Source organism: Dama dama, chromosome 20 (genome assembly GCF_033118175.1).
Source record: "Dama dama isolate Ldn47 chromosome 20, ASM3311817v1, whole genome shotgun sequence".
Taxonomy (NCBI): Eukaryota; Metazoa; Chordata; class Mammalia; order Artiodactyla; family Cervidae; genus Dama; species Dama dama.
The window spans coordinates 112,294,919-112,319,891 of record NC_083700.1 but is presented as its reverse complement, the minus strand read 5'-3'; the positions used below and the strand labels follow the sequence as shown (position 1 = coordinate 112,319,891).

Below are 24,973 nucleotides of genomic sequence, written 5' to 3'. Positions count from 1 at the left end.
TTTCTTGAGCAGCCTTGGTGATGTGGGTCAGTTTGTTTTGTCTGTTGTCTTCTCCTCTTAATGATAAAGGGGCTGAAATCGGGGACTCAAAAAGAGAGGGCTTGGATTCCAGAAAAATCCACAGCTCACTTGCCACCCTCCAGCTGCCCCAATTCAGAGCCTGGAAAGTGTGAATTCCACCTTGAATGTTCCTGCTTGTTCAGCTTTTTAACTCCTCACATCTTCCCTGAGTCCCCAGTCACCCTCATATTTGGCAAAACCCTCTTGCTTGTCAGTAACACCCTGCTGCCCGCCGCGGCCCGGATCTCTCGGGCTCGGTTTCAGTCTCCTTCTGTCGCTTCTCTCCCCCAGGTCTCCATCCCTGCCCTCTCCGGGTCGCCCTCTGTGCTGGATCGCCCTCTCTTCCCCCACACTGCCTTCCCTTGCTGTCCCCCTGCCCCTCTCCGTCAGGGCTCTTACACCGCTACCCCTGAGACCTCCCTCCATCCCTCGTCTGTGGTCCAGTCGGACCTCACCGGTTTCTCTGTCCCTAAGTCCCGAGGATCTTTGCGTAGCTCCCCACATGCCCACCTGGCCCCTCCTCCTAACAGATGGTTTCCCTCTATTTCAGTCTTAACGGACACCGCCCCTCACGAGCGCCCCCCTTTCACCTTCCCTCTCCCCACTCGATCCCCAGGCCTCTGGACCCTGGAGTACAAGCGCGAGCTCACCACGCCCCTGTGCATCGCCGCGGCCCAGGGCCACACAGCCTGCGTGCGCCACCTGCTCGGCCGCGGCGCCGACCCCGACGCCAGCCCCGGCGGCCGCGGTGCCCTGCACGAGGCCTGCCTGGGGGGCCACACGGCCTGCGCCCGGCTGCTGCTGCAGCACCGCGCCGACCCCGACCTGCTCAGCGCCGAGGGCCTGGCGCCCCTGCACCTCTGCCGCACGGCCGCCTCGCTCGGGTAAGGACCCGGGGCCCCGCACTCCGCCCCGGCCCCGGCCCCGACCCCGACCCCGACCCCGACCCCGACCCCGAACCCGGACCGCCGACCCCTAACCCCGACCTTCGACCCCGCCCCTGGACTCCCGGCTTTGCGCGGCGTCGGTTAGCGCCCCAGGCTCCGCCCCTGTAGGCCCCGCCCACGGGCCCGTGGCCACGCCCCCAGACTCGGGCCCCCGCCCACCGACCCCGTCCCAGTCCCGGACGCGCTCCAGGCCCCGCGCCGTGTGCCCCGCCCCGTATGCCCCGCCCCCAGAGCCCGAAGCCCGCGGCCTGCACCGCTGTCCCCGCCGTCCATCGCAGCCCCGCGGCGGCCACCAGGCCGCTCCACCCGCGCCCCCCGCCCGGCCTAGGGCCCCAGCCCGGCCCGCGCCGGTTTAATTAGTGCTTGATTGCGAGCGCGGGGGGGGCGGCGCCACACGGAGGTAATGAGCCGGTGATCACCGGCCCGCAGACGCCCGCGCTGGAGAATGCTAAAAGGCCACTGGCGGGGTTGGAGGCTGAAAAATTAGGGTTTTTAATGATAATTTTATGCAGAATAATTGTCACAGTGTGACATAAATGGTTAGCTCCTCGGGCGGGGCTTTGGAGCCCCACAAGCCAGTCGAGCTGTGCCCGCATATTCTAGCACCACCCCTACCCCCACCCCAGGCCCAGGTGCCGGGGTTCTAGAAGTTCTGCCGGTTCCGGGTCCAGCCCCGTGACTGTCCTTGCGGAGGCCTGTCCGCTTTGGGTCCAGTAAGTCCCGGGAGAGGCGGCAGGTCCCCGTGTTATAGCACGGGCCTTCTCTTGCCGCGTTCCCAGCTTTCCTTGTGTCCATCTTGACGTTTCTTTTAGTCAAAATGTTCTAGTCCCTTTTCTCGGGTTTAAGTTTTCGTGGCCTTCTGTCTCTATGGTGAGGATTAAATAAAAGCATCATGTTAAGTGCAGGCAGGCAGGACTGCTGGGCTCTCAGGGATCAAGATGGGGGCACCACCTACCAATGTCACCCGTGTTCAGAGCAGGGACTCAGGAAGCCACGCGGACCACCAGGAGGCTTGAAGGTGACTGAAAACAATATAATATCTAAAAGCAGCATTACTGAGCTGTAATTGCATGTACTAAGGTGCACATGCTTAAAGTATGCAATCTGATAAATCTGGACACAGGAATGCAGGTGAAACCATCCCTATAACCGAGGTCGCGAACCCAACCATCACCAGCAAAATGTTCCCTTGTCCCACCGGAACCTCTCCCCGACTTCTCCAATTTCCCACTGACTGTTTTTTTGTCACTGTGGTTTAGTCCAAATTTGCAAGAATTCTGTGTAAATGGAATGTAGTCTCTTTTGTCTGACATCTTTCATGCAAAAATCTTACTTTCAGATTTTTTTTCTTGAATCACTTTTTATTTTTATTTTATATTGGAGCATAGTTTGATTAGCAATGTTGTCTTAGTCACAGGTGTTCAGTGAAGTGATTCAGTTATACAAGTCTCTTTCTGTGGTTCAGTCACTAAGTTGTGTCGGACTCTTTGGGACCCCACGAATAGGTAGATACATATATCTATTATTTTTCAAATTCTTTTTGCATTTAGGTTATTACAGAATAATAATGTAATTAGGTTATTATTACAGAATAACCTAAATGGGTTATTTAGGTTAGAGCAGAGTTCCCTGTGCTATACACTAGGTCCTTGTTGGTTATCTGTTATAAATATAACTGTGTACATATCAATCCCCATGCTTTTGAGATTGATCATACTGTTTTGTGTATCCATAATTCACTCCTTTTCATTGGTGAATGGTATTCCTTGGTACAGAATAACACAATGTGTCTATCCACTCACATGTTAAAAGACACTTGATCATTTCCGACTTGAGGCTATTGCAAGTAAGGCTGCTGTGAACATTCATGTACCAGCCTTTGTCTGAGTATATGCTTTCATTTCTCCTGGATAAATACCTAGGCATAGTGGTGTCACATGATATGATTAGGAAATGACCAAGCTGTGTTCCAAGTTGGAACTACCATTTTACATTCCCACCAGTTACACATGATTGTTCCTGCTGTTTCCCATCCTAACACTTGGTACAGTCACTCTTTAGCTGTTAGACATTCTATAGGGATTTAGAACTATTCCACTGCAGTTTTGATTTGCATCTCCCTAATAACAAGTGATGTTGGGCATCTTCTCATGTACTTATTTAGCATACATTTATTTTCTTTGGTGAAGTGCTTGTTCAAATCTTGTGCCTTTTAAAAATACTGGGTTGTTTGTTTTTTTCTTAAATTTTGAGATTTCTTTATGTATTCTGGGTAAAAGCCCCTTATCAGGTACGTGGTTAATAAATATTATCTTCCAGTCTCTGGGTTATAGTTTCTTTCCTTAAAAGTGTCCTTTGGAGAACAGAAGTTCTTACTTTTGGTGGAATCTGATGCCTCAGATGGTGAAGAATCTGCCTGCAATGCAAGAGACCCAGGTTTGAGCCCTGGATTGGGAAGATCCCCTGGAGAAGGGAATGGCAACCAGTATTCCAGAATACTGGAATACAAGTATTCCAGGAATACAAGAATACAGTATTCCAGTATTCTTGCCTGGAGAATCCCAAGGACAGAGGAGCCTGGGGATTACAGTTACAGTGCATGGAATTGCAAAGTGTCAGATAAAACTGAGCAATTAACCCTTACAACAGATCCATTTTTTAATTTTAGGGATCATGTTGGGTTATTTTCTCTAAAAAAAAAAAAAAAAAAAAACAACTTTGCCCAACCATGGACACAAACATTTCCTCCTATGTTTCCCTCTAAAATGTTAACTTTATGTGTTACATTTAAGTCTATGACCCATTTTGAGTTAAAGTCTGAATATGGTGTGAGGTAGGGATTAAGGCTTTCTTTTTTTTCTCTGCATGTAGTTATGCAGGAGTTCCAGCACTGTTTGTCAAGGAGCCTTTTCTTTCTCCACGGGTTTGCCTTTGCACTTTAGTTGAAAGTCAACTTAAGAGCATATGTATGGGTTTATTTCTGGCTCTCTTGTCAAGTACACGCAAGACAGGGCAAGGCCTGACTGATTGAGTAAAGACCCAAGGAGCCACTCCTCGATGCAGACACTTGTAGCACTTACTTGCATAGTGAGAAGAAACACAGCCACAGGTTCCAGCTCTGCAGGGTCCTTGCCCTCCACACCCAAACAAAAGGAGACACATTGTGGCAATGTGACTCGCAGGACGCCCTGCTGTAGCACACCCGAATCTGGATGTCAGGTGAGCTTTATAGGCCACAGCTCTGATCTCAGGCGGGCAGGCCGGGAGTCCCAAACCTCACCAGAACCCAGGAAGTGATAAGACACATCTCAGGACAGCCTCCCAGGGGACACAGGGAGGCGTGTGGACAAGGGTCTTATCGCAGCCCCTTAACAAGTTCTGGAGGATTGCAGGGTGCTCTGCCAAGACTTGGACCAGCAGTGGTTCAAACTTTTGTTTGTGTGGCCAGTGTGGATACATGCAAGGCCGCCAGGGCTCCGTCGCAGAGCTATTGCTCTGTGTCTCTGTTCTGTTAGACCTCACTCTATTGCTCTTTTTTGACAGCAGTACCACCTTGTACTGAATGCTGTAGCTCTGTAAGAAATCTTGAAGTCAGGTCACATAAATTCTCCAGCATCATTCAAAGTTGTTTTGGCTATTCTAGCCTCTTCACATTTCCACATAAATTTTAAAATCAGTTTGCCAGTTTCTACCAAAAAAAAAAAAAAAAAAAACCCCACTGTGTTTCCACTGAGGTTGATGTGAATCTATAGATCAATCTGGGGAGACTTGATATAAAAATATTGAATCTTTCAACCCATGAACACAATAAATCCCTCCATTTATTTAGCTCCTAGTTTCTTTTAGCTTCATTTGATAGTTTTTAGTGTACAATGCTTGGATATATTTTTCAGATTTATCCCTAAGTTTTAAATTTCTGGTGCTTTTGTAAGTAGTATTTTTATTTAAATTTCTGTGGTGTTAGCTACTATATAAGTTGATAAGAATTTATTTTTCTGTATTAATTTGAAACCTGCAACCTTGCTAAGCTTAGTATGTGTTCTAGTAACCTCTCATAAATTCCAAAAGATTTCTATGTAGACAATCATGTCATCTTCAGATAAACAGTTTCACTTCTTTTCCAGTCTGGATGCCTTGCTCTTGCTTTATTGCACTAGATAGAACTTCCAGTGCTATGTTGAATAGAAGTAGTAAGGGAAGACAACTTTCCTTATTTCTGTTCTTGGTGGACTGAAAGCTTTAAGTATGATATTAGATGTAGGTATTTTGTAGATGATCTTTTTCAGATTGAGAGAATGCCTTTCTATCCCTGGTTTGCTGACAGTTTTTTCTATGACTGGATGTTGGATTTTCTCAGATGCTTTTTCTGCATATATTGAGTTGTTCCTGGAGCTTCCCAGGTGGCACTACTGGTAAAGAACCTGCCTGCCAACGCAGGAGACGTAAGAAACATGGGTTTAATCCCAGGGTTGGAAAGATCCCCTGGAGAAGGAAGTGGCAACCCACTCCAGTATTCTTGCTGGGAAATCCCATGGACAGAGGAAATCCCAAGGACATAGGAGTTGACCCTATGTGTGTATTTTTAGTCTGTTAATATAATTATTTACACTGGTTGATTTTCAGATGTTAAGCCAATCTTGCATTTTTCAGACCACAATTTATAAATTCCTGGGTTTGATTTGCTGAAAATTTTAAAACATCTGCATCTATCTTTGTTAAAGGTATTGATCTGCAGTTTTTTCTTGTAATGTTTTTGTCTAGTTTTTATACCTGATTGATGCTGGCCTCAAAAATGAGCTGAGAGGTGCTTGTGTAAAATTATTTTTATTTCTTCTTTAAGTGTTTGGTAGAAATCATCAGTGAAGCTGTCTTGGCCTGGAGTTTTCTTTTTGAGCAGGTTTGCAGCTATGAATTCAATTTAATGGCTATAGTGGTATTCAGGTTCTTTCTTGAGTGAGTGAGCTTTGATAGCTTGTATCTTTCAAGAGATTTATCTCTTTTATCTAAGTTGTTAAATTTATTGTCATAAAGTTGTTTTCTATTATCCTTTTAATAGCTGCAGAATCTGTAGAATCACCACTTTCATTCACGATAATGGACATTGTGGTTTTTATTCTTTCTTCCCTGATCAGTCTATTTTGGGTTTTACTGATTTTCTTTTTTGTTTTACTGTTTTATTTTCCATTGATTTCTGATATGATCTTCATTTCCTCTTTTCTTTGCTTATATTGAATTTCCTTTGTTCCTGTCTTTCTGATTTGTAAGATGGCAGCTAATGTCTTTGATTTGATGGGTTTTATTTTCTAATATGACTTCCCGGTGGCTCAGGTGATAAAGAGTCTGTCTGTGATGCAGGAGACCTGGGTTCAATCCCTGGGTGGGGAACATGCCCTGAAGAAGGAAAGGGCAATCAGCTGCAGTATTCTTGCTGAGAAATCCCATGGGCAGAGGAGTCTGATGGGCCACAGTCCACGGTATAGGCTTTCAGTATTATACATGTACCCACTATGTACTACTCTAGCTGAATCCCACATGTTTTAATAGGTTAAAATTTCCTTCTCAATCAGTTTAAAATATTTTCTGATTTGTTTTTTTCATTTGTTTCTTTTGAGTTTTTTTCTTTGAAAGATAGGTTATATAAAAGTGACTTTGTTTCCAAATATTTGGGTATTTTTCAGGTATCTTTCCATTATTTATTTCTAATGTAATTCCATTATGGTTAGAGAATTTACTTTGTATCACTTTGCTCCTTTTAAATTTACTGAGTCTCTTTTGATGATCCAAAATATATTCTATCTTGGTAAAAAATTTCTGTGCATACCAGAAAAGAATGCATGTTCTACAGTTGTTGGGTGGAGTGTTCTATAAATATCAATTAAGTCAAGTTGCCTATATCCTCCCATATCCTTCCTGATTTTCTGCCTACTTGTTTTACATGTTGTTGAAAGAGGGATGTTGAAATCTTTGACTGTAACCCTGGATTTGTCTATTTCTCTTTGTAGTTATATAATATTTCAAAGCTCTATTATTAATTATCAGTACATAGATGTTTAGCATCATCATGGCCTCTTAAAGAACTGGCATCATTATTTAAAGATATTCTTTATCTCTGGTAATAGTCTTTGCTCTAAAGTCTACTTTGTCTGATATTAAAATATCTAGTCTGACATTAATACATATTTCTTTTGACTAGTGTTAGCATAGTATACTCTTTTCCATCTGCAATAGCAATCTATTGCTTTGTAACAAATTACCACAAACTTAGATACTTACTACAGCACACATTTATTGTTTCACAGTTTCTATGAGCAGAGTTTGGGCATGGCTTCACTGAGCCCTCAACTGCAGCATCTCTCACAAGACTGCAATCAAGGTATCAACAAGGGTTAGGGTCTCGAAGGGTCAGCTAGGGAAGGATCTGCTACTAGATTCATATAGTTATAGGCAGAATTTAGTTATTTGGGACTATTGGACTAAGGGTCTCGGTTCCTGGCTGACTATTGATTAAAGGCAGTGCTCAGTTTGTGTCTTTATTTTTCAAACAGATCTCTTGGAGTCAGGGTATACCTGAGTCTTTTTTAATCCAATCTGGTAGTCTTTGCCTTTTAATTGAGTGTTTAGATCATTTACATTTAATAAGATTTTAATATGCTATGATCAAATCAAACAGCCTGTTATTTTTTTCTATTCATATCATCCATTCTTTGTTCCCTTTTCTTCTTTTTCTACCTTCTTCTGAATCAACTATTTTTCATGATTCCACTTTATCTCCCTTTTTGATTTATTACATATAACTTTTTGTTCCATTATTTTAGTAGTTGCTTTAGGGTTCATAGTCTACATCTTTATTTTACCACAGTCTGCCCTCAAGCGATATTATACTACTTCATGTATAATATAAAAAACCATATGACTATTCTTCCATTTCTCTCCTCCTCACCTTTGTGTGATTGATATCATATATTTTACTTCTGTATATAAGTCTCAGAGTACGTTGTTAATATTTTGGTCAAACAGTCAATTATCTTTTACTGAAACAATAAGAAAAAGTTTGTATGTTGATCCACGTGTTTCCCATTTTCAGCTCCCTTCATTGCGTCTGAGATCATCTTCCTCCTTCTCAGAGAACGTTCTGTAATATTTTTTGCAGTGAGGGTCTGCTGGAGATAAATCCCGTCAGCGTGTGTGTGCTTGGGAAAGCCTTTGTTTCATGTGAGTGCTTGCAAGGCGCTCTTGTTGGGCAGGGGATTCTGGGCTGACAGGTTCCCTTCTTTCAGTGTTTTAGACACGGGGCTCCACTGGCTTCTAACTTGCCTTTTTAATGGGAAATCTTCTATCCATCTGTGTTCTTTTGTATATAGTGTCCTTTTTCCTGGCTTTAATATTTTCTCCTTATCACTGACTTTAAGCAACTTGATCATGGTGTATTTTGATGTTGTTTTATCTTTCTTGTCCTTGAGATTCATCAATTTCTAAATCTGTAGGCTTATATTTCTCATCAAATTTGGAAAATTGATGGCAATTATCTCTTCACATTTTTTTCTGTATGATCCCTCCTCTGCCTCAGGGAGTCCAATTGCATGTATGTTATACCACTTGAAGTTGTCCCACAGTTCATTAATACTCTGTTCATTTTTCTCTTATGTAATTGATTTATCATTTGTTCTGAAGTCCCTGATCTGCCATTAATCCCATGTAGTATATTTTTCATCTCAGACACTATAATTTTCAACTTTAGAAGCTCAGTCTTAGGCCTTTTTAAAATATCTTTCTTGTCTTTACTTAACATGTTGAGTCTTTCCTCTAGCTTCTCAAATATACAGAATATAATTAAAATAACCATTTTAATGTTCCCATCTATCAATTCTATCATCTGGGTATGAATAACATTTTATTTTAACTTTGTTCCTTTTGTAAATTTCAGATTCATCTAGGCATAATATGTGGGAGATAAGATATACACATATAAGATTCAAGAGTAGAAATGCTTATGAATACATTTTTTGATGATTTTTTAAAAGCTATAAGTAGACAGCCATTCTGCAGGGATACTAAATGAAGATTAACTTCTGCATCATTTTAACTTACAATTTCTATCCTTGAGACATTTGTTAGGTGATTTGCTGGTGTACAAAGTTGCCTTCTGATGACGGAATTATAGAAACCCCACCTACTTTCAAAAAGCACAGCTCCCACGTTTCATTATTGGATGAACCATTCCTACAAGCATTCAATAGCCAATTGTTGAACTCTATGAGGTGCTGGACTTGTGTTGCACTATAGTCTATTTCCTCAAGATGCTTTCAATTTCAATGGAGAGGAAGGTAATTTACATCAGTGTGCTAGACACTGGACCAAGGGTATGCAGAATACACTATGTGCGTGGAAGTTGAGGGTGTGGGCTGGTAGATTTCAACTGGAAATTTTCTAGGAGACAAAGGGGCATCAATTTTATTAAAGGACATAAACCTACCAAATCAAAGCAAAAGAAAATGGGCAAATTATTAGGCAGTTTTACATTGATTTTATTCAGTTTTGATATTTTTATACCTTACAATTTCATATGTTAGAAGTACACATATTGCTACATTTGAGGTCTAGGTTGAACTCTAGCTGTGCAAGCTTGGGCAAGGTATTTCATTCATCTGTGTCTTGGTATTGTCATCTGTAAAACAGAGATAATATTTGAGCCTTCTACATAGGGTGACCAGGGGAATTAAATGAGCTAGTGTATGGAAAATGCTTAGAAGAGTGCCTGGCACATAGTTAAGAATTATGCAGGTGCTGACTACAACTACTGAGGTCTCTTGTACAATCACTGTGCTATCTCATGGGAATTGAAACAATATTTCACTAACTTTAATTAATATGGGGTTTTGTGGTTTCTTTATCTCCATATTTGTTGGTCATCTATGATTTATTTCCAGTAATATTCCTAGTCAAGAGCATACTCCCAATTTTAACATGTTCCTACAGAAAATATAACCCATCTGATGGTATTCCATGTCTAGGAACACACCATGCCTCCCACCACCCCTCAAAAGTCATGTCTATATTCAGTTTTGTTCAAAATTAAGTTCTACAAATGCAGCATGGTATCCTGGATTGGATCCTGGAGCAGAACATGAACATTAGTGGGGAAAGTGGTGAAATCCAGATAAAGTCCACAGTTCCGTTAATAGTATTGGATTGATGTTAACTTCTTAATTTTGACAAAGGCACCATGATAATATATGATGTGGACTTTACAGGAAACTGGGTGAAGAACATTTGCAAATTCTCTGTACTATCTTTTCAATTCTTCTGTAAATCTATAGTAATTTTTAAATAGGATTTTAAAAACCAAGTTTGCTTCATACCTTGGACTCAAATCTTCCACCTTATAGTCTTAGAAAAAAAATGTGGCTTTTTACTAAGAAATAAGAATGTATCGCCTGCTCAGAACACAAGGGTATTGCAGACCCTAACAGCAGCCCTTAAGACAAGCCAAGAGGCTTACATTCAGTTGTCATAAGGAGCTGAGGCATATGCAGAGCTACTCGGCTTACACAGTGTGATAGGAACTAATTTCCTGACTTCAGCTGGTTTCTCAGAAATCATTCAAATCCAGCACATTGCTTAATAAAGACTTTTAAAATGTCTTTGTATTAAGATGGGCTTTGTAAAGACCTCTTTCCTTTTGTCTTTCTCTTCCTCTTCTTATCCTTCTCATTTTCTCTTCTGTCTCCATGTGTCTCTCTGCATGAGTCTTTCTCCCTGGTGATTTCATTTGACAGTCTTGACTTATTTAAATCCAAGTTATTGAGGAAAAGTTTAAGATAAGTGATGGACATAGCATAAGTTCAGGCGGAACTATGCAACAGCTGACTCAGAATCCCTTCAATATCAATGATTTGATGGAAGATGCTGGCAGGTCCCACTGAACACCTCTACAATAATATAGCCAACTCCCTTGAAGGATGAAAGTTAACAGATGTCAGAGAGGGACTGAGCTTTAGACTGCGGCTTTTCAGCTCTGAAGAGTCCCCCTAAAGTTAGACTCCGAGGAGGTCTGGCTTCGGGTAGTATAAACATTATCACTTTGACAGGAAAGAGCGACTTTTTCCAGAATCTTTTTATACATAGTAGATTTTAGGTCATCCTTAATTTTTTTACCTTTCAGTAGAGAGGGGGTCGTTGACCTACATACAGAGCCATTTCATTTTCTTACTCTTGATGACAATGGTCTCCACACCTAGGGACCCAGTTCTGTTCCAACCCCTTTTAGTCAGCAATTCTCCATGGGTGCAGGACTTTAAAACCTTTGAGTCTCTGAGTTCCTGGGATTAAAAAAAAAAAAAAATCATCTGTGCTTCCTTCCAACCCGCAAGCTTCAGAATTCAGAATTCAACACACAAAAAGGAATATCAGAGCTTTAATCTAGGAACCTTTTGAAGAGATTTTCCCAAAAAGAAAAGTTCCAGTAAAGTTACTCTCTTCACGTTAGTAGCCTGCATGCCAGCCTCGCCCTATTTATTACCAGATTCCACTCCTTGACCCTTTTTAAAATTCTGAGATAATTAAAATGAGAGAAGAATTAGCAGAGTCCTGATTCTTTTTCTCATGTAGAGCTATCTCGATTTATGCAAAAGTGAGGCGAATTCGCTTCCTTCCTGAGCCTGTCAGTCAAAAATCATGCACGTTTACTTCTCCGTCTCAGCTGTGTCAATTCAACTAAATAAAAGTTCATTTTAAGCCAGAATTGGACTTGTGGAAGCAGCTAATTATCTTAGGAGGAAAAGATTATTGAAGAAAACTACTGGGCAATTTTTTTCTAACTCAAACCTGGCAGGATCAAATCTGGGCAGAGAAAAATGAAGTATGCCTTTCCCTGAGGCAAGAAAGGCACTTTCTGGGCAGGATTTGAGCAGGAACAATTATTCTGAGTCCTCACCCCAACCCCAAAGCTTCTGCCTAATAACAAGAGGTTTGGTTGCATGAGCACCAGCTCATGGGCACTGATGCACAATCCAGAAAACAGTCCACTTTCTACACCGCAGATGAGTGAGTGATTCATTATTCACGTGGAGAGTAGAAAACATGATCCAGTTCCACAGGACTGTGAGGCATCTTGAGGAATACCAAAGAACAAGGAGTCAGTGAGGGGCTGCCCTCACTGGATAATTGGATATTTGTACGGGAACTTCACATTCCGAGCTCGTGCAAGTGCCTGACTTGCTATGATCCTCCCCGACAGGCTTGCAAGGCATGGTTATTCCCAGTTTACAAGTTAGAAAGCTGAGGCTCACCAAGAGCCTATGTTTTATCAGTAAAATGGAAAAACATGGGCTCTTGGTAAAAGACTACCAAGTAGAAACCATCAGAACCAGGTTCAAAAGCCAATAATGGCTCTTCCCTGGTGATCTAGTGGCTAAGACTCCCCATTCACAATGCAGAGGGGCCCAGGTTTGATCCCTGGTCAGGGAACTAGACCCCACATGCCACAACTAAGGGTTCACATGCAGCAACTAAATATCCTATGTGCTGCAACTAAGACCCAGCACAGTCAGACAAATAAATCTTTTTCTAAACAATTGAGTTAAAAAAAGAAAGCCAATGTCATAAGAGAGATAGATGTTGAAAGATAACTTCTCCCTTGTTAACCTAACTTTTTTTCAAAAACCGCGAATTGTCAGAAAGTAGCTCTGCTCATCTCTGATCACGACCTTTCAAACATGCTCTGTCATAGGTTTATCCTCTTTCCTTGCCGCTTATAGAACCTCAGGCGGATTCCTCACCTTTCTGGTTGCTTGCCAAGTTCTGTTTGAATGCATACAACTCACTCTTAGGAATTAAAACAGGTGATCCAGGCCAAATCCAATCTTTACCCTCTGGGCAAAATCAGACACCTCAAGAAAGATATACAGATGACCAATAAACAAATGAAAGGTCCTCAACATCATTAGTCATCAGAGAAAAGCAAATTAAAGCCATGAGGAAATATTCTTTATGTCACACTCTTTAGGATGGCTAAGGCAAAAAGACAGACAACACCAAATGTTTGCAGGAATGTGGAGCAACTGGAACTCTCATACATTGTTGTTGGGAGTATATAATGATGTAACCACCTTGGAAAACTGCTTAACCATTTCTTTTAAAGTTAAATATATACCTACCAGCAATTCTACTTCTAAAGATTTATCCAAAAGAAATAAGAACATATGCCCACATGAAAACTTACATTAAAATGTTCATAGCAGCTTTATTCATAATAGCCAAAAAGTGAAAATGCCCATCAGTATCAAAAGGAGAATGAATTTTTAAACTGTGGTATAGCTATGCAATTACATGTGACTCAGAAATAAAATAGAATGAGTTACTTGTGAACGCAACAATATGGATGAATGTCAAAGACATGTTACACTAAAGAAGCCAGATACAAAAAAGTAGAAAATTCTAGAAAAGACAAAACATGGGGGAGAAATCAGAATCATGGTTGCCCGTGGTGACTGACCAGCAGCAAACACAAAGGAACTTTTTGGAGAGATGAAAATATGCTACATCTTGGACATCCCCCATGGTCCAGGGGTTAAGATTCAGCCTTCCAGTGCAGGGGATGCGGGTTCAGTCCCTAGTCAGAGAACTAAGATCCCACCTGCTGTGTGGTATGGCCAAAAAAAATTTTTTTTAATATGCTATGTCTTTATGTCAATATGCATATGTCAGAGCATATGTCAATGTGCTATGTTGATTACACACATCCTCTGCCAAAATTTGTACAGCTGTACTCTTCAGACATGGGCATTTCTCTGTATGCAAATTTTACTTCACTTAAAAAATATATAAAAACACGTATATAAAACTTTTCTCTCATACAAGAGACACAGATATAAAGAACAGACTTTTGGACTCTGTGGGAAAAGGCAAGGGTGGGATGATTTGGGAGAATAGCACTGAAACATGTATATTACCATATGTGAAACAGATCACCAGTCTAGGTTTGATGCCTGAGACAGTGTGCTCAGAGCTGGTGCACTGGGAAGACCCTGAGGGATGGGATGGGGAGGGAGGGGGAAGGGAGGGTCAGGATGGGGAACACATGTCCACCCATGGCTGATTCATGTGAATGTATGGCAAAAAACACCACAATATTATAAACGAATCAGCCCCCAATTAAATCAGAAAAAAAAAACCATTCTCTCATACAAATCAAAGTTCCCCCACCTCACCCCGATCTTTTTGGTGACTGTTCAGTCATTCTCTTCTCCAGACGGAGCTGGGGTTCACATCACTACCTAAAATGAGAGTTGTTGTTGTTCAGTCACTAAGTCGTGTCTGATTCTTTGTGATCCCATGGACTGTAGCATTCCAGCCTTCCCTGTCCTTCACTATCTCCCGGAGTTTGTTCAAACTCATGTCCACTGAGTCAGTGATACCATCCAACCATCTCATCCTCTGCCGCCCCCTTCTCCTTTGGCCTTCAATCTTGCCCAGCATCAGGGTCTTTTCCAATGAGTCGGCTCACTGGAGAATACCCTTGAGAGCCCCGTGGACTGCAAGGAGATCAAACCAGTCAATCCTAAAGGAAACCAACCCTGAATATTCATTGGAAGGACTGATGCTGAAGCTGAAGCTCCAATACTTTGGCCACCTGATGCGAAAAAGAGAGTAGAGTCTTTTATTTCACTTCTCTCCTCCTTCTCCTCCCCTCACGCTGATGCCTCTGGGTTTCCCCCTTCATCCAATGCTGGGGCCAGGGCAGGAGAGGAAGGTTGCCCATTTCTTGTTGAGGAGGGGATACTAGTGAAGCTTCCAGAAAGTCAGATACTCCTTCAATGGAGAGCAGGGCAAACAGTGGAACTGAATTCTCAAAGTTTGTTCCTTCAGTCATTCCTCAGTCCACCAAAATGCAGAATTTCACTTGCAGTTTGCGGGGGGGGGGGGGGGGCCGGACACGGGGAATTTGCCTAAAATATCATTAGCAGCCACAACCACTGAACACTTCAGAAGCAAATTAAATGGCAGCCATTGCTCCAAGGAAAACCATAAGGATAGACATGGCCGGGCAGTTTCCTTCTCCATTCTCCCTGCTACCCTTCAGGATTTGTCCGTTCGTATCAGCTATTTCAATTGTGAATATCTATGCTTGATAGTCTCACAGCTGAGCATCCTGGAAGAAAGGGAGGGAGAAGAAAATACAGAGCAGAAAGGGGCAGGCGGCAGGTCCCCAAAGGAGAGGCTCAGTAGAAGGTCCAGAGAAACCAAGTGGGAGCTGCTCCTCCATCAAAGTCAGGGCAGCGGCTTCCCCATCCTTCAGCTGGAACCAGCCGGGGAGTCAACGCACAGAGGCAGTCTCCCTGCGATGGCTTCATTGGAAAGCATGGCTGTGTTGTCCCCCAAGTCTCCCCACCATGTCCCCTGTGCACCAACCACCCCGCCCTGCAGTCCTGCCTTGCTCAGCATCCAGCCACACTGCTGCCCCCACGGATGGACCCAGACTTGGCCCCAGCCACCCTGCCCCAGGGACGTGTCTCCAGCCCATCTGCCTCCATGTCAACTCCAAGGAGGAACAGTAGCTTAATGATGATTCGACATGACTGGTTCATGACACCCATTACTCTCAGCGAACACACTGGCCAGGAGGGGTTCGGGCAGCAAGTACAGGAGGACAGTGAAGGGCAGTCAGGAGGGTCCAAGGATTTCCAGCAAGTGAAGCTATTGCTCCGGAGACAGATGCTGAACCCACCTGACAGAGGGCTTGAAAGGAAGGTCTGTTTCCCCTCGAAAAACATGTAACTGACCTTTGTGAATTTCACCCTGGTTTTGGTGGTTCTTTGTCCTTGTTGTTGCATTGCTCTTTGGGTACCATCATCCTCTGACGACTGTTGAGTCATTCTCTTCTCCAGCAGTAGCTGGGTTCACATCTCAATCAGGAGGTTCTGACTTGACTGTGGGGTCACCGTTCTCTCCTGGGTGTCTACCCTTGAGATCACTGCTTCAAGCCTCAAAAACCACACCCTCACTGAAAACCAGAGAGAATGAAATCTCCGATGCAGACTTGCCCAGAGGGCTGGTGAGAAGCAGGTTCCTGTTCCCTGCCCGCTAGCATGAGGCCCACCAGCCAGGCAATGTCCTCAGCCTTCTGTGCCTTAGCATCCTGTCTGAAGGTGGTCCAGGAGCCCATGGAGCGCTCAGAGAGGAGACCCTTCCCTCTGCCTTGACCTGGTATACAGAGCATGGAGGATGCTCTCGACTTACTGAATGAACCAATGAATGAAAGGTTTAGAGAGAGCTTCTGGGAAACGCCTAGTGCCTTGCCTGACTCACAGAAGGTGCTCAGCAAACAGTACCTATGGGAGGAGCAGCAGGGCGGGATGACAGAGAACTAAGCCAGACATAGCAGCCGGGGCCTCTGCTCTGCCACCACCTGGTTGGATGGCCCTATCTGAGTCACTGGTCTTCTTCTGAGCCTCAGTTTCCCCACCTACAAATTCCACCTACAGTGCAGACTTGTCGCAAAGCCTAAAGATAACATTCTTCTAAAAAATAAATTAAAAGACCACGTGCGGGGAATGCACTGACGTCCCAGCTCAGAACCAGAGGCTATGAAATACTACTTTTGAGGGTTTTGTGCCACGGGAGGGGTGGGGAGGAGGGAAGCTGGAGAAGGAAAGCCTGGAGCAGGCTCTGTCTCGTGGGGTGCAGGGCAGTTTGGCAGGTGGTGTGAGCGGGTAGGAAGAGGCGAGCGCTGAGGAAGCCGGGCTGAGGTGCTCGGCACCATTTGCATCTGCCCGGTGAGCGGGGATGCGGTGCTGTGGAAAGATGCTGGAGGTGGCTCGGAGCTGTGTGCCAGATGAGGGCTGGGAGTCCTACTTCTCTCCTTACAAATAAGTCAAAATGACATTAATTCAGCCGCCCTTGATGGGTTCATCTCTATTAACTCCAGCCTTTTGGCTCAAGCCACTTTTTCTGTGTACTGTCAACCTTGGGCCCCGTAACAGCTTGTCACGATGATCATTATCAAAGACGGGGAGGAGGGATGGTGGGGGGCTGGGGGAGTGTTTGCCCAAGTTGCTTCGTATCAGAGGCTGTTCAGACAACAGTGTCTCCTTCATCTCATAAGACAGAGACAAGTCGTTTTGACATGGTCAGATGAGAATGTACCCTTGGCTCCTGACAGTGACGGTCTCACGCTGTCTGCCACCAGGGAAGCCCATACTGTCTCCAGGCCTTCCGTATTGTGTCTCCCAGGACAGCAGGACATCTGCTCGAGAAAACCTCGCTTGGCAGGAAAGAGCTCAGCCAAAGCAGAGCTTCCCACACAGTCCTGCAGAGGCTTGGGGGACGCTTTCCTGCTGGGCCATTTCTTCCTTGACTGGAGACCCTGACAAACACAAGGTCAGGTCTTTCAGGTCCCCAAGACTGTTAGTTACACTGCTCTGCTTGTCACTAAGGACCCTCCACCCACCCCCCACGCTCTCCTCGCCTCTCACCTTCTCAGAGGTGCTGCACTACAGCCTTCCCAAGATCTCTGCTTATACCTGGACAGATCAGTGGAAAATCTGAGAGCATTCTGGAAACCTGGAACGCCGAGCTGACATTCTTAGAATCCATGAGCTGCTGCTGTGGCTGGCGGGGGATGGTTCTGTTATTAATAACCTCTGCTGTTGTTCTGCTGTCAGACTGCAACTCTGATTCACTTTGGAAAGTGAATTTGAAAATACTGGCAAGCAAGAAGGAAATAAAAGCACCCTTCACCCCACCATCCAGAGGTGAACACGCTGGCTTGTATGTTTCCAGGCTCTCTTCCCATGCGTGTACATATCTACTCTTTTTTTTAATAGGAGTGTTCGATGCTGTTTCAAACCCGGTCTTTACACATGACCACTGCAGACAGCTTTCCATGTCATTAAACAGGCTCCCACGCCTTCATTTTTAATGACTGCCCAGTGCGTGCCAGCCAAGATGTGCCCCAGTCAATTTGTTGTGTTGTTTTCTCTCGTGCCTGCGGTCTGCAACTTACATCATGACCCGCTCTAAGGAAGTGCCAAGGTTTAGCCAATTAGAAGCTCTTCATTAAAAATGAAAAGGGTATCCTCGGTCCTCCAGAGGCTGGGCCAGTGTCCTCATTCTTCTGAAAGCTATCTTTGTTGCAAAGAGCAACCTGGCCATCAGCCTGTTAGGCTGCGGACGTGGAAAAGAGACCCACTCGTATTTCCCGGTGGACTTCTTCAGAGAGGCTGGGCTGCTTTAAAAAAAAAAAAAAAAGAGCAGGAGAAAATGTTTGGTAATTGTTTGTGAGCGCACACAGGCTCAGTGGCAAAATGAGACGGAACCTTTGATTTCTAACCTCCTGCTGCACTGTTCGAAATTCCTCCCAGAGAGGCACGGAGGAAGCAAACTGAAGCACTCTGATTGTCAAATTTGCATCCTCTCTTAGCTGCTTATTGTCCCAAAGGACGTTTCACATCAAATCGTACTTGTTTGTAAAGATCTTTCACCCAAGACAGACCACTTCTCAAGATACTGCTGATATGGAGGATAGAGAAATATGGAGAGAGGGTTTAAAATATTGCGGGTCCCTGGGTAGAAATGTAAACAGATTTAACGCCAGCGGCTTCCAGCCTGGAAACCCTCAAAGGATCCAGTGCAGAGTCCCAGTCAGGTAAATACCAGGAAAAACAGCAGCCATGCAAAGGAAAACTGAAAGACGTTCATTAAGGAAATGCATCTGTTCAACACACTTTTAGGGAATACCAGTAGTGGGCCAGCCCTGCCCTAGGTGCCAAGAAGCCGAAATAAATACACGTCCATTTCTATATCCAAGGAGCCAACCATCCAAGAGAGACGTGCCGAGAACACTTGAAACACTGGTGTGACGAAGGCTGTACCCGTGGACGGCAGCTTAGGCATGAGGAGCGTGACAACACGGAGGCGTGACCGAGAGGAAGAGGAAGGGAAGACAGGATGCATCCTCAGAACCACACCTGGCCACGTAGGATCCAAGCACAGGATGGAGCACCGGGAAATGAAACTGGCGAGGCCACAGAAGCCGGTTCACGAGCTGTCCTGTGTCCCAGAGGAAGGAGCCTGGGATTTCTCCAGCAAGCAGGAAGAGCCTCAGGGTTTTCAGCCAGCACATGTCTTATGATTCACACTGGAAAGGCTACCAGAAAAGTCTGGGTAGCATGGAGCTCATTAAGATTGGTACAGGAGAAAAATTAGCAGATTGTCCACTTTGGGCAAGAAAGGATTTGGGGCTTCCACAGAGGACCATGACAACAGGGCTGGAGGAAGGAAGCAGTTCAAGTGATTATTGAAGAGATGGAATCGACAGGGCTGAGTGACCAACTGAAGGAGGTGGAGATGGACCTCGGGGAACTGGGAAAAAACAAAGGGTGAGTAACATACAGAGCAAGACCCCGAAGGAAGCAGGAAAGGACCACACCGGGCCACAGGATGGAGAGGGAGTCCCTTCCTTAGATACATGAAGTAGCGGAGGACGGTCATGGAGAAAGACTCTGCCAGTTGTCAAGGTCGCCTCAGCGGCACACAGCAGGAAGGTCGGCTGACGCTGGGAGAATTGCACTTGCTGAATAAGTAGGGGTAGACTGCTGAGAAGGCCGGGAGTAGAATCAAGACCTCTTGGGACTTCCCTGGGGGTGCAGTGACTAGGACTTCACGGTCCCCATGCAGGGGCCCGGGTTCGATCCCTTGTCAGGGAACTAGATCCCACATGCTGCAACTAACAGTTCACATGCCCACAACTAACGATCCTGCATGCCACAGTGAAGACTGAAGATCCCTCGTGTCGCAGCTAAGACCTGGAGCAACCTAAATCATCTTTTTTAAATAAAGAAATAGGGTTTCTTGGGGATGGTGATCAACGTGTGGAACAATCACTAATGGGCAAGGAATGAGGAGCTGGCCTTCAGTCCCAGGAATTGTGGACCAAAGGGCGCTGAGGACCAGTGAAGCGCAGAGGCCAATCTCCATGACAGGGGTTTCCTCCAGGGGCCAAGTGGGGAAGAGAGGGTGGGTGGTGAATGGCTGCCCATAACGTGGCCAGCTGATGCAGGGGATGGCCATGTCCCCTCCACCCAAAGGAACCGAGGATGCCGAGAAGAGAGAAAGAGAGCTGCCCAGGGAAGGAGTGAAGCCAGGAAGGGCTGAGAGGGCCAGGGGCCAATGGGCCAAGTCTCAACAGAGCAGAGATGAGGAGGGCGCCAACAGGAGGGTGGGCTACAGGGACCAGGGTCTCACCCTCTGCAGTCAGCATGTGGGCCCATTAGACTCCAAAGGTGGAGCAAACACGAGGGCAGAAACATCCCAGGAGGCAGCCCAGGAGTAGGGGCTGACGTGGGGCTGCTGTCCTGTCAGTGCCCATGAACGCCAAGGGCCAGCAGATGGAGGAGGGGCTCGGGTCTGTGAGACTGTCCTGCTCTCAGGCTGGGTCAGATTCGGTTAGTTCCCCACCAGTGTCCAGGGCCCCGGTCCAGCAGGCCTATCAGCAGCTGCCCCCTGGGCTTAGGTGGAGATGCTCCAAGTCCTCCCACGTGTGTAAGAAGCTCTAAGGACACTGCCCTCCTGGGAGAGCACAGTCTTGGCACCGGCCTGAGGGACCTGGAGGCGGCAGGAGACACCCACCTCAGGGGGAGACTGGCCTCCCCTGGGAGCCGAGGAAGCCCCGGACAGCACAGTGGGACTTAGCTACCTCCAAAATCCACATTCCGTTCAGGGAGACTTCAGTTGAAACAATGATGGTCCTACAGTTAGGCACAGTTGCATGTTTTGCCCACGCTTCCAGTCGTGTCTGAGGACACCCCAGTGCCAGTCCACTGCCGTGTCCTGAGGGACCGATAGATGTCCTCCCTGGGAGTAGGGCAAGCCTTGCCTCACACCATCACCAAAAGCAGAGGTATATGTCGGCTGATAAACAGCCCAACAGTTTAAGGGGCCCTCCTTACAACCGTGACTTCCAGGCCCTCAACTGCCACCTGTGACAAACAGCCCAGGAAATTTGTCTTTCCAGCATTTGAACCGTATTACCTTTTCCCTGGCGACTCAGACGGTAAAAGAATCTGCCTGCAATGCAGCAGACCTGGGTTGGATCCCTGGGTTGGGAAGATCCCCTGGAGCAGTGAATGATGACCCACTTCAGTATTGTTGCCTGGAGAATCCCACGGACAGAGGAGGCTGGCAGGCTACAGTCCATGAGGTCGCAAAGAGTGGGCCATGACTGAAGTGACTTAACACGCACACATACGGTGCTACTTTGGAAGGTGTGTGCTGTGCTTAGTCGGGCAGTCATGTCCGACTCTTTGCGACCCCATAGACTAGCTCTCCAGTCTCCTCTGTCCATGGGAATTCTCCAGGCAAAAATGCTGAAGTATGTTACCATGCCCTTCTCCAGGGTATCTTCCTGACACAGATCGAACCCACCTCTCTCAGTAGTCACAAATTACAAAGTTTTAACGCTGCATGTGGAGGAAAAATTTCCTACCTGTTTCCACCATTTAGTAACTGGTGAGCCTTGTAGCCTCCACCACCCCCATCCCCAGCTTTGCCGTCATCGCATTTCTTTTGAGGCCCAGTGTGAACTCCTGTATTGCCTGGACACAGTGGAGATCTGGATTCCCGCCCTTGGCATTTGAGGACCAACTCCCCAGGGGAGAAGGGCAATGGGTCCAAAGCCCCAGAAGCGGTAGGCAGGGCGTGCGGGGCTGGGGCAGGCAGGGCGCGGATGCCGGCTCACCGCCCCATCCCAGTGACCGACCTTGACCTCCCGCAGGTGCGCGCAGGCGCTGCTGGAGCACGGTGCCTCAGTGCAGCTCGAGGGCGGCGCCGGCCGGGACACGCCCCTGCACGTGGCGGCGCAGCGCTGCCTGGACGAGCACGCGCGCCTCTACCTGCACCACGGGGCGCGCGTGGACGCGAGGAACGGCCGCGGCGAGACGGCCCTGAGCGCGGCATGCGGCGCAGCCCGGCGGCCCGATGAGCACGCGCGCTGCCTGCGCCTGTGCGCGCTGCTGCTAAGGCACGGCGCGGCGGCAGACGTGCGCGACGAGGACGAGCGCAGCCCGCTGCACAAGGCCTGCGGCCACGCGCGCCCCAGCCTGGCGCGCCTGCTGCTGCGGCACGGCGCCGACGCGCACGCGCTGGACTATGGGGGCGCGTCGCCGCTGGCCCGCGTGCTGCAGACGGCCGCCTGCGCGCCCGAGGCCGAGCCGCAGCTCACGGTGCAGGAGCTGCTCAACCACGGCTCCCCCACCGTGTGGCCCGACGCCTTCCCCAAGGTAAGAGGGCCCCTGGGACAGGCCGCGACTACTCGGCCTGCAGCCCGATGCCATGCCGCGCTTCTCAGACTTTCAGGGGCCGGGGAACCCCCTGGACACGGGTCCAGGTGCAGATTCTGAATCCGCAGGAGACGGGTGGCGGAGTCTGGGTTTCTAGCAAGTTCTCAGTGAAGTCTTGGGACCACACGTTGAGGAGCGAGGGCTGGGAAGCCTTTTCTAGAGTTCCTAGGAGATCAAAAGGTTGGGGTGTCAACGAGCATACTCGAGTGTGACCTTGCCAAAGCGTCCCCTGGGAGTGCCAGGGACTTAGTTCTATGATGCTGTGACGGCTCAAAATATTTTGGCCAAGATATCTTTGGGTGTAATTGGTGAACAATGAAATCAGCCCCTTCTCATATCTGGTATCTGACTTGAAATTAAATACCCTATGTGGTCATCCACCTGATTAATGGGATTACCTCACCACACTCCTGTGAAACACTTCAGACTCCTAACATTCCCCAGCTGGGTTGTCGGTCAAGTGAAGTGTCCTGTCCAGGGTCAAGGTTGTGCAGGGATCTCAACTCTACTTTGCAGACTTGACTCTGAGCAGCTCCTCGCCTTTCCACATGTCAGATCTACACTGAAATGAGACAGATGAAGAATAAAGATGTCTTATCAGATGGACTTCCCTGATAGTCCTGTCGTTAAAACTCCAAGCCTCCACTGCAGGGAGCAGGGGTTTGATCTTTGGTGGGAGAACTAAGGTCCTGCATGCTGACAGGCACAGCAAAAACAAAAAATAAAATCTAAAATAAATTTTGAAGAAAAAAAAAAAAGATTTCTCATCAGAGAAAACAATCAGAGACAAAATGTTTCCAAAAGAAAAGTTCTCAAAATCCTGGTTAGGAGGTTGTCCTCCCCAAAGACTTCATTGAAGGGAGGCCATTCTATTAGATAGGCTTCCCTGGTGGTTCAGAGGGTAAAGCGTCTGCTTGCAATGTGGGAGACCCCGGTTTGATCCCTGGTTTGGGAAGATCCCCTGAAGAAGGAAATGGCAACCCATTCCAGTATTCCTGCCTGGAGAATCCCATGGACGGAGGAGCCTGGTAGGCTACAGTCCACAGGGTCGCAAAGAGTCGGACATGACTAAGTGACTTCACTTTCTTTTCTTTCTTTTTATTCCATTAGATGTAAAATTGGCTATGCTTAATTTAAAATTTATCCCAGTCTTGCCAATCATATGCAAGAGACATATTTTGGCCTGATAGGTCTTACACAAATAGCTTAAAAACTGTTACTCAAAAAGGATAGTATGCTAGATGATCTGAAATAGTGAGATTCACACAGTTCTCAGATGCCAACTTTGCATTGTGGGTGCATACAGAACACAGTTCTTGTCTCTCAAAACATAGGTGAGACATGGAAAATCCACCCAGACAAGTCCCTGGGCGTTCCCTTATTTGACAAACAATATGACTATTTCTTATGCCAACTCTTGCACTGTCTTCAAGTAATTCTCTTGAGATACTCTACTCATGCTCTACTAGTGATTTCAATTTCCTGGGCTCTTGAAAGGGAAGAAATGCCAGCATTTTTATAGTCTATAACATTTATTTTACAGACTTTTATAATATATTCATAATTTACATTTTGACATTTCCCAATATTAGCAGGCTTAGTCCATCAGCTGGTAAAATGGAAACAAATGAAAATCTCCCACCCCTCCAGTTCACACCATGAACCAAGATGCATTTTTCAGCCCTTTTGTTGTGAAACTGCACAAAGAATGAATAAGAGGGCTTCCCTGGTAGCTCAGTGGTAAAGAATCTGCCTGCCAATACAGGAGAAACGGGTTCGATCCCTGATCCAGGAAGATCCCATGGGCCAAGGAGCAACTCAGCCCGTGTGCTGCAACTACTGAAACTGTGCTCTGGAGCCCAGGAGCCACAACTACTGAGCAGCCCACGTGCTGCAACTGCTGAAGCCTGTGTGCCCCAGGTCCTCTGCTCCACAACAAGAGGCCACTGCAATGAGAACCCCACGCAATGCAACTAGAGAGTGACTCCCGCTGACCACAACTAGAGAAAAGCCCATGCTGCATGAAGACCCAGCACAGTAAAAAATGCATAAAATTATTTTTTTAAAATAAGAATGAATAAGAAACAAAACAAGAAAGACTTTCCATGATGAGCCACAGTGAAAACCACCTGGGGCAAATTCTTTTAAAGAGGAAAAAGTCAATATATGTTAATGGTGACTAGTCATACCCTTTGTTGGCCTGGAGGTCCTTCGATTTGAGTGATCTCCATCCAGGTGTCTGTCTGAGGTGTAGCACCCCAGGCAACATTCTAGGGACAGGACTTGCAGCCTGTGAACTCTGTTTCCAGGGCTGGAGGAATTGCCCCAGTTTGATCCAGAGATGCAGGGCAAGACCCAGTGCCTCCCCTCCGGGCCTCCAGGGGCCGTGTCGTGGGATCCCCTCGGGGAATCCTTTGTCAACCACTCAGGAATGGAGCCGGGTCAGTGGGGTGCAGGCTGGGTGAGGTTTGCATCTGGGACCGGCTAGTTGCAGTGCAGAGCCAGGGGCCAGGAGAGGCACTTGGCTCCTGGAAATGATGATGCATCTCCCAGCAAGTCCACACCACTGTGGAAGGAATCGGAGTTTCTCTGAGAAATCTTAATCTCCAGACGGCTTTCACAGGATAGCCG

At 46.3% G+C, this 24,973-nt stretch overlaps 1 protein-coding gene and 1 long non-coding RNA gene across 2 annotated transcripts in view; one reads left to right on the top strand and one right to left on the bottom strand.

Moving 5' to 3' along the window:
- Positions 1-24,973, top strand: part of ASB18 (ankyrin repeat and SOCS box containing 18) — a 71,724-nt gene that overhangs the window by 25,539 nt on the left and 21,212 nt on the right. The window contains exons 3-4 of the mRNA XM_061120124.1: positions 677-944; positions 21,778-22,282. Of these exons, the coding sequence (XP_060976107.1) occupies positions 677-944; positions 21,778-22,282 (773 nt within the window). The remainder of the gene's footprint in view (positions 1-676; positions 945-21,777; positions 22,283-24,973) is intronic.
- Positions 9,530-24,973, bottom strand: part of LOC133040404 (uncharacterized) — a 45,427-nt gene continuing 29,983 nt past the window's right edge. Inside the window, exons 3-4 of the long non-coding RNA XR_009688956.1 lie at positions 11,163-11,326; positions 9,530-9,672 (exon numbers count right to left, since the gene is read on the bottom strand). This is a non-coding gene — a long non-coding RNA (uncharacterized LOC133040404). The remainder of the gene's footprint in view (positions 9,673-11,162; positions 11,327-24,973) is intronic.